Source organism: Mesitornis unicolor, unplaced genomic scaffold, assembly GCF_000695765.1.
Source record: "Mesitornis unicolor isolate BGI_N332 unplaced genomic scaffold, ASM69576v1 scaffold22050, whole genome shotgun sequence".
NCBI classification, from domain to species: Eukaryota; Metazoa; Chordata; class Aves; order Mesitornithiformes; family Mesitornithidae; genus Mesitornis; species Mesitornis unicolor.
Window position 1 is genome coordinate 40,224 of NW_010159225.1, and position 9,728 is coordinate 49,951.

Below are 9,728 nucleotides of genomic sequence, written 5' to 3' on the forward strand. Positions count from 1 at the left end.
GCACAGCTATCTGTATGTGAAGAAGAGACCCTAGAATCACAGCTGAAGACCAGGGAAAGCTGTTTTCTCACTTTCAGCTGAACTCTACTTGCACTGAAACCAATGCTTGCTTTACGACTGATGCCAGTATGACAGCTGAATAGAAGCAAACGACTTTTGAAAGCTCCACCTGTAAGGTAAAGCCAGAATACTTCAGCAACAAAAAATCTGAAAAGGTGAATATAAAAAGACTGAGACTACAGAGATGAAAGCCCTTTAAAATTAACTAAGAATATAAATCAAGTAAAGTAATTGGAACTTCTACAAAGAAGCCACTACAGACAATACATTTTATAGTACATTTGGGCCAGCAGTCAAGGGAACACAGTAACTGGTGGAAGTATTGTATTAGTGAATACCATGCTCATCTTAATGATAAGCCCATGTACCAATGCATTTCTAACCTGCTGCAGAACTGGCTTTCTTGAAAGAGAGATAGCCTAGTAAATACCTTACTGCTAACTTTGCTACCCCTGGCAGTAAAATAACAGGATCAGTAACAACTGCAAGTCAGGTAAACTACAGTGCTTTCAGTGCAGTCAACTAGGGGCTACAATGAACTCCCCTGGCTGTGGGCCTGGCCTTACACACTCAGGGTGACATTCAGCTGTACCATCATTCAGTGTGAGGTTTCAAGTCACTCTGGCTCATTCCAGCGCTATCCAGGATGACCAAACTGTGGGTGAGTCCCGAGGGAAATCCTGGCCTCAGGAAAGTCAAAGGGAGTTTCACTGCTGACTTTAATGGGATCAAGATTTCACCTAACAGGATTATAAAGGCTACAGCTTCTCTGACAGAGATATAAAATTAGCGAACACAGTAGGGCAGTGTCTCTGAATTTCAGTCAGGCATTTGATACTGTGCTTCATAAAAGCCTGCTATAAATATCGACTCACACTGACTAAGACAGGAACACTGCTGCACTGATTGAAAGCTGCTGGCAAATGGCAATGGATCAAGCTGGGGAGAAGTGTCTGTGACAACAGTTCTCAAACTTTCTTCTTGTATCCTAGAGGAAAGCACAGTCTGTGCCTCCACACTATCAGGAACACTGCCAAAGGACACTTCCCACCCACCAAAGCAACGGGTGCTTTACCGTAAGACGGAGAGATGATGCCCTTTGCAAGGCTGAGCCACACCAGGTGGGTGTTTGCACTCAGTACTGTGACTGACCCAAGAGAGTCTCAGCAGCATCACGACCTCCTACCCTGGGATCCCAGCTGGCCTCTGCTCTGAGACTCCAGCCGTGGTGGACATGCCATGACTGGACTGACTCTGCTGCGTGTTTCAAAGATAAACTGGGAGCGGTCTGCATGGCTTTCTCTGACTGAATTCTGCCTCCACTAAGTCCTGCTACTGACTCCAAGGGGGGCAACAGTTTCTGGCCCCTGCTGTTTCCTTCTGCTCCTGCTTTGCAATTCTGCTTACCTCCCTCTCTGGCCCACATCTTGTGGGTGCTACTGCATCTGCAAGTGTGCTCCTGCCCCAGCCTTTTCCTGCCCATCACACTCCCTGCTCTCCTCCCTAGGGCTTCTTCTGTATAGCAAACAGAGAACACTACGAAAAGAAAAATTCAGGATAAAGAATTGGCAAAGCTTGCTGGCAAATATGTATTAGCTTGCTAAACAGACTTCCAGTGAAATGGAAGAAACCTAACTTCACAATTACAGTAATGAATAAGGACTATGCCTACTGTAATACAAGGGTTCCGATTCTCCATCATGAATGTCAACTGAAGTTTTTACTTTAGACTTCAGTGGGTAGGCACAACCCAAGCACAAGCTGCTGTGCTACAGCAAAACACCCCACTGAAACATTACTCTTGATTCAGGGGGTCAGTGTTGCATTTATGAGACACTCAGGAGACTTGAATACTGCTTATTCCTCTCCTCAGTCTAGAATCATAGAATCTGGTTTGGTTGGAAAAGACCTTTAAGATCATCAGGTCCAACCATAACCTAACTCTACCAAATCTGGAGCCCTCAGTACCCTCAGTACCACATTAATGCATCTTTTGGACGCCTACAGGGATGGTGATTCAACCACCTCCCTGGGAAGCCTGTTCCAGTGTTTAATCACCCTCTCGGTGAAATAGTTTCTTCTAATGTTCAACCTCGACCTCCCCTGGCACGACTTTAGGCCATTTCCTCTTGTCCTATCACCTGTCACTAGGGAGAAGAGACCCACATCCACCTCACTACAACCTCCTTTCAGGTACTTGTAGAAGGCGATAAGGTCTACCCTCAGCCTCCTTTTTTCTAGGCTAAACAACCCTAGTCCTCTCAGACACTCCATGTAAGTCCTATGCTCTAGACCCTTCACCGGCTTTGTTGCCCTTCTCTGCACCTGCTCCAGCACTTCAACATCTTTCTCGTAGTGAGGGCCCCAAACCTGAACACAGTACATGAGGTGCAATCTAATGAGTGGTTTAAAGCAAGTCATGTTATACCTTTGTCCCCTGTTTGTCTTCCCTATCCTTTGTGTTCCATGGAGAAATTGATCTTCTTTGTAAATTAATATGAACGGCAGGAGTGAGAAGAACTTGTGTCAGAGCCAGGCAGAAAAAAATGAGGTAATGTGATTATAAAAGCAGGTATTTTAAAAGGCAAAAACATGCATTTGAAAGATTGTTACACAAAAGACATCCTCCATCTGCAGTGGAGTATTGGCCACAGAGAGTACTACGTTAACCACTGCTGCTTTGCACATCACCTTTCAGCCTCAGAGCTGAATCCATTACGTGGCCCCTGGGAGCACACATTCCCTGAGAGCCGGGGTTGGGTTACTGTTATGTACTGCACTGCAGCTGACTGTGGAATGAACGGTCATGCTGAGGAAAGCAAACAAGACAGCCTGCAAGGTCCTGGAGATCACTTTCAGCCATGAGAAAGCGCCTTTATTTTTATACCTTCTTTTAACTCCTAACCCTTTTGTCTGAAAGCCACAACAGCAGTGAGCATACTGCAGGCATAGCATAGAGACATCAAAGCAGACAGAACAGGTAGCAGCAGGACATGTCTTCCAGAGTATCAAAAAAGGAGCCTAGACAAGCTCCTGCATTTCAGCCAGGAATGTTTCTAAAGGCCATTTTGGCAGAGTGTAAAGTAAACTCATTTGGAAATAGGGTAGAGGTGTGTCTCTAGCTGAACCAGAGATTTTCAGGGACTGCACAGGCTCTGGAGGCTTTGGAAAACAGAAGGTTTTTGAACACCCCAAGTCTGTTAGCATGCTTTTAGGAATGGAAATTATCCCTGTGCAGGAGATGAAAAACATGAACCACACTACACCATGTTCAGAGAACAGAGCTACAGTCAGAGAAGGCAACTTGTCAGGGCTGCACATTTGCTCAAGCAAGTGGTGCCATCAGGACAACGAGCCTTAAAGTAACAATAACCTTAGTCATAAAACCAGAGAAACTAAGCAGGTAGCTTAACAGATGTGGGAGGTAGATGAGACTGGTTTAAGGACCTTGGACTAAAATCGGGGCTTGACATCTGACTTTGACATCGACCTCCTGTGCCTTTTGGGCCATTCATCTTGGTTGAGCTCCCTCCTCAGTCAGCAAAGCCAGTAGTTGGTGAGGAGATGGAGGAGGGGATGACACACAATGTTATTTCCACTCCTGGTAGAGAAGATTTTTTTTAACTATGTGGTTTAAGCTCCCTCCCACAACTCTTCAAGCCAAAGACACTGGAGTAATCATGTCGGTAGGGAAAATACTTCAGATCCAAAGCAAGGAAACAGCTCCTTTCCTCACTGCAGTGAAGTGGAGCAGGAAGCTCAAAAAGCCCACATCTATAATTTAATACTTCCAAAAGCTCTCCCCAAAGCCATGGGAAATACAGTCATACCACAAAGGTTCCCATGTCTGCTGGTCTGCTGTTGAAGGATACCTATTTATTAGCCTATGGTAACCCAGAATCCCACAGGCATTCCAGCCCATTTCATTTTCCAATGCCACCATCATTCAGAGGCAAGAACACTGCCTTCCTCTGACACAGGAGGAAGAAATGGAGTCTCCCTTGAGCTGTTCAAATGCGTAGTTCCCTACTGAACCAACTCAAAGAGAGTACATTTATGATCATTTTTACTTTGCATTTACTTTACCTGTGTGAAGCTTTGTGCCTGGCATGAAAAAGTGAGCAAGTGTTGCCTAAACACATGATTTTTTGCTGCACTGGCTTGGAGAAAGGCTGGTGGCCTCATTAAGAATCTGCTGCTTGATTGAGAATTTCTTCTGTTCTCATGGAAACAAATTCAGGCCCATTTCTTCAAAGGAAACAAGCAGGGGCAGTAAGAGTCCCATGTCGATGCAAACATCCTACTCTTAATGCAAAGGGCTGGAGGAAGCATGGCATTAGTGCTGTGAGAAGGGATAGTAACATCACAGAAGGTGCATGAAAAGCCCCAGCATAGACTGTTTTGCTCTCTGATGACTCCATTCACAACTGCACAACACCCCTATGATTCTTATCACAGGCAAGGATTAGTCTATATTCAACTGTCTTCATAGTCATCTAACAGATGAGAACAGCCATTGGCCTCAATTGGCCAGAAACATTGTCACATTCCCACAGCAAACCTCAGCTTGGAATCTCCAAAATAAACCTACGCACTTTATGATCAGAGGTTTCATCTGGTGTGGGAAGGAGGATGTGAGTAGGAAAAAAATTGGATCCACCCAGTCTGCCATGCCAACACTAAACTGCTGTATCAGAGCACACATTGAACATTCCCACAGAAATTACCATTAATGGAAGACTGACAATCCCAACATGTTATTAAACAGTTGTTATTTGGCTCAGAGTCAACATCTTGTTGAATTGAAAGGGGAGGTGAATAAAGCTGCCCTCTGTATTCTCAGAAGGGTATTTGTCCACGTCTTTGTCCAGAAGACAAGATGTTTGAGTCAGACTTTTTTTTTTTTTACTTTTCTTTCTTCTCCTTCTTTCCTTCTTTTTTAAATGAGGACTCAGAAATTGATGGAGCTACCAGAGAGCTTCTGATGCCTACCAACCAAACTCTGGGCCCTGTTCCTGGACAAAATTCCCACACAACTCCACCCTTTCTACACACTTACCATAATGGTGTGATGTGGGAACAGGGCACGGACAGACTTCACAAACTCCACAAAGTGCTCTGAATAGCCATTTGCCACATCCAGGCAGATGTATCTGATAGGTGGAATGGCCTCTAGAATACTTGTTAGCTTGTCCAAATCAGCTTTTCCACTACCTGAGCTTGCTGCTACATGCTAGAAAGACAGGGAGAAAAAAGGGAGTGGTAGTTTGTAAGAACTGGGATAAACACACATTTCCTATGTCTTTTTCTGCATAGCCTTGGAAGGACTTGTGATAGAAACTAGTGAAAATTGTACTATATAATATGAAATAAATACCCTCCTAAGAATATAAATATGTTACTTCTGTTTTGTTTAAAGTCTCTAAAATAAAGCAAAATTAACCTTTTTATCAGCTCTTCATTCACAAGTGGATTCTCACAGGCAAATACAAACACCTAAGATGGACAAAAGGTCAGCTGAACTCACGTCAACACAAACACAGAAGAAGCCCTAACTTCACGTATTTCCAGGAAGGAAAAATGGCAAAATCTGGGGCACTGTCAGAGGTGGGAATCTGGGTCTTTAAGTTCATCAAACCCTCCCTTCATGTCCAGAATAACAGAATAGCTGAATTTGGAAAGGACCTCTGAAGATTGTGTAGTCCAACTCCCTTGACTAAGCAGTGTCAGCTACCATTGAAAACAAGCAGATTGCTTCCTCTTTTGTCTTTCTATGAGTTCTTTCCAATAGAAAAATAGTTTCCACAGCTGTTGGCCCACAAAGCCTCTGCAGCGATCCAAGGTCACAGAACGAGTCAGTATTTAATCACCAAGAGATCCTGCTCCAGTGATTATGAACCACAAATGAGCTCAGTGCCAAAGTGTTCGACACAGGACATTCCTGGGACCACTTTCTACCCTATAGCGGCATATAACCAACCCTGATAAACCTAAGTGATAGGCTGGCTTTCAGACAATACTGTAACCAATATTCTTTATAACATAATTCTAAAATGTGCCATAGGTAAAGATACAGTAGAGTTGTGTGGCCTTTTTTTATGTACAGAAAAGTTTCAAAACTGCACTGAACTCCAACGAGTCAGGGAGACAGCCAGGCACGCTCTTACACTGCCTCTCCTGGTGTAGGAGCCTGCCAGAAGAACACAGAAGAAATCTGAATGTGAAAAAGTCAGAACCTAAGTCAATGTTTAAATTTACTAAATGGTGTTTCTCTGTAACAGCTCAGGCTAGGACTCTGTGAACAAGTGGGGCAGCACAGCTAGTAGTAACACAGCGTGAGCTCTAGTGCAAGGAGGTAAATGGAGGACGCATACACTCTGACAACTTTCAGTGTTCATCCCTTCTTGGGCCCACCACCTGGGTCCCTCTAGCCCACAGGTTCTGGGTCTGCTTGCACACCTGGTAGCAAAGACTCTGCCTAGCAGAAGGGCATGCAGGGTCAGCTTGTGGTTGGATTACTAAAGGCTATTCACATTTGTGGTCTTGGACTTCTCCCTCACCAGCACTACCACAGCTCCCAACAGCAACAGAAGCGCAGCAGTTAGACCTGTTCCCAAGCAACTCCTCCTGCTTTGTTCAGGGTACTTCTCTGTTTTCCTTCCAGGCATATATAAACTTTTCTTTTTAGCATCTTAATATAAGCACTTTCATAATGGACTCACATAGCTATTCTTTTTAAACCAGGACAAGCCACTTCCCTTGATGCATTTAAGAACAGCAAATATCTTCATTCCCAAAAACCTCACTTGACAACAGTGTTCCCAAGAGACTCCAGTGTATGTGAGTTCAGAACAAAGCAATAAACCATAATAATTTACAGTACAAAAAAGTACCTCAAGGCATTCTGGGTGATTGGCAGCAAACAGTTTCCATTCTTCCAGAGAATAATGCTTGTGAATTGCAGTGAACATTGCATGCTAGCAAAACATAAGAAAACTGATATTAATGTCCAAGTTAGTCATCTTTCCCTCAGCTGTGGAATAACACAATATCAGAAATTCCCATTTTAAGTATAGGCTCATCCTGCTTGAAAGAAACAGTAACAGTGAGTTACAGACCAGGCAACCCTAAGCGGCTTTTCAAAGGCAACTTGGCATACTTAGCTGATCTTTCAGGATCAGGTTTATAACGTGTTTTATGAAGTTATGGTCAATATTTTGAATGTGCTTAAACACTGCAAGAAATTAAGGTGAGCCTTGAGGCCAGAGGCTAATTAACTAGTGACTCCCAACTGCTGCAGCTTTATCCAATAACCTATAATTTTAAAACCGCTGTCAGCTAATACTTTTTTTCTGAAGGGAGCACAACATAGACCTCAAAAACTAAGCTCTAGAAGCTCCACCTGAAGCTGATCTACACCCAAGATGGAAACTTCCCAGTAAGCACATCCACTGAAACTATGATATCTGGAGCCCTGTCTCTGGTAACTGTATAGCTGTAAAAGCCCAGCTGCTTTGCAGTGAAACCACACCTTCTTGGTCTGGATTTTTTTAACTCATGCCCCCCTGTTCTCCAACAACATAGCTAAAACTTAACAAAGGCTGCTCACTCTCACCCCGTGGCTTCCCAACTGTTGCAGAAATGAGAACCAAGACTTACTTTTGCCATAACCACAGCCATTTCAAATGTCCCCACAGTGTCCATGTTCGCCACTATAATGGGAATTCCTGTGTATGTCTGCTTGGAGTTGCGGAAGGTGAAGGTGCGCGTCAGGTCGACCTGCAATGAATAGGCACACATTCTTTTAAGTAATTGATTGCAACCTAACAAGACTTTTGCCACTGACTTAAGATACAGCAGGCATGGAGACTACTTCTTAATTTTCATCAAATTTCCTGTTCTTCCTCCTTTCATGCTACTATTCCCTCTATTTATTTTGCTACAACTTCTGCCTTCCAAATAAGAAAGAAAATACAAAAGTAAAGTGGTTTTTTTCCGTGTTAAGATTTCTTGCTGAAGAGAATTTTTTTTTTTTTAAAAGAAACAAGTCAGAAGAGTTTGGAAAGGAAAGAAAGGACAATGAGAACTGTGGATTATTTTATACTGAAGCAACCTCAGCTGTTTGTTTGGCTGCGTGAGAAACCCAAGTTGAAGTCCTAACTCCACAGAAGCCAGAACTGGAACTCCCTCTGTCTCCAGGGCATAGAGGGCTTTGTCTCAATCATTAATGTAAATGAAAATATAATAAAGCTAGCTCTTACTTTTGGCTATGGTTACTAGCACTCTTGCCATACAATATGACCAGTCATACCCTGGCTTATTAAACCATGAGGCTGCTAGCTTCTAAGTTAATTTCTTACAACTGCATCAGCCTTCACCTTCAAAGTAATTTCTTCTTCAGCATCCTCAAATGATCATGGTAACATCAGGAATTTTGTTCCTTACATTTGCAAGACGTAACACTTAATTTAGATCAGTTCCCACTAGTCTACTTAGCATCTTGCAAAAGGGGGAAAAAACCTCTAAGAAATCTGCAACTGTAAGATATTAAGTAACAGTGAAAATGAAGGCTCTTTAATAGTTTTCATTACTCCTCCCTTCAGCTTTAATCCATGAATATTCAGAGACCTCAACTGAACTGAAATCCATCATCAGAAAGGAAGCAATATAGAAAATATTGGACTTCAATTATTTATTTACTATGTATTTTGAGTACTGTCATATTGCAGGCTACATTCTGATTAATTAATATGGTGGGGGATTTATTACTGATTTGTGTAAGAGAAATAACTTGGTGCCTCAGTGATATATTATGAAACAGGTTCTCATTTTGTATAAGCTCATAAAGAAAGGGCCACTTTGGTGAACAAGCTAAGATACATCTTAATAGAGACCCACCCTTCTTCCCATTTCCTATCAGAGAGGCCCAATTCTCCACTCATCACTGATGACATAATATTCTTATGGGAATTTCAGCTGCAGCTAACATGAAAAAATCATAGAATCATAGAATGGCTCAGGTTGGCAGGGACCTTAAAGCTCATCCAGTCCAAACCCCCTGCCATGGACAGGGACACCTCCCACCAGCAGGTTTCCCAAAGCCCTGTCCAACCTGGCCTTGAACACTTCCAAGGGGGGGGCATCCACCACCTCCCTGGGCAACCTGTGCCAGTGTCTCATCACCCTTACAGTAAAGAAAAATAATATAAAGAAGATAGATATGAAATAACTACCAAAAAAATTAATTTATTTTACTCCATTTTAATACAGTTTATTAACTAGAACCAAGGTAAACAAGGATTCCACAACCCATTCTGCGCAGACCAGAACCACTGCCTTACAATTTTACAGAGGAAAAACATCTCCCTGAAATGAGCTTAAGGAAGAAGTAAAAAAGATGACTACATTTAAGAAAAGACTGAGGCAAGATTCAAAGCTACACAGGGAACAGAAAACCATTACTCTTTCAGCGATTCTCACCTCCACTTACTGTAACTTCTCATATGTGACTTCCTTTAGCCAGCTGGCCAGATGGATCTTATGCAATTATCAACACAACTGGTAATACCGTAATGGCAGGCATTTATGAGGGATAACTGCGGGGCTTCCCCTGATGATGCTTTTGTTCTGTAAGAACTGGAGAAATGGTCCACTGGGTTGGAGATGTT

The 9,728-nt window shown here is 42.9% G+C and overlaps 1 protein-coding gene across 1 annotated transcript in view; it reads right to left on the minus strand.

Annotated features, from left to right (window-relative positions):
- The window catches only part of GMPR (guanosine monophosphate reductase), a gene marked incomplete at its 5' end in the record, with an annotated part of 37,345 nt that extends 29,506 nt beyond the window's left edge, over window positions 1-7,839 (minus strand). Inside the window, 3 exons of the mRNA XM_010185987.1 lie at window positions 5,120-5,293; window positions 6,954-7,037; window positions 7,720-7,839. Of these exons, the coding sequence (XP_010184289.1) occupies window positions 5,120-5,293; window positions 6,954-7,037; window positions 7,720-7,839 (378 nt within the window). The remainder of the gene's footprint in view (window positions 1-5,119; window positions 5,294-6,953; window positions 7,038-7,719) is intronic.
- Window positions 7,840-9,728: the final 1,889 nt, after the last annotated feature.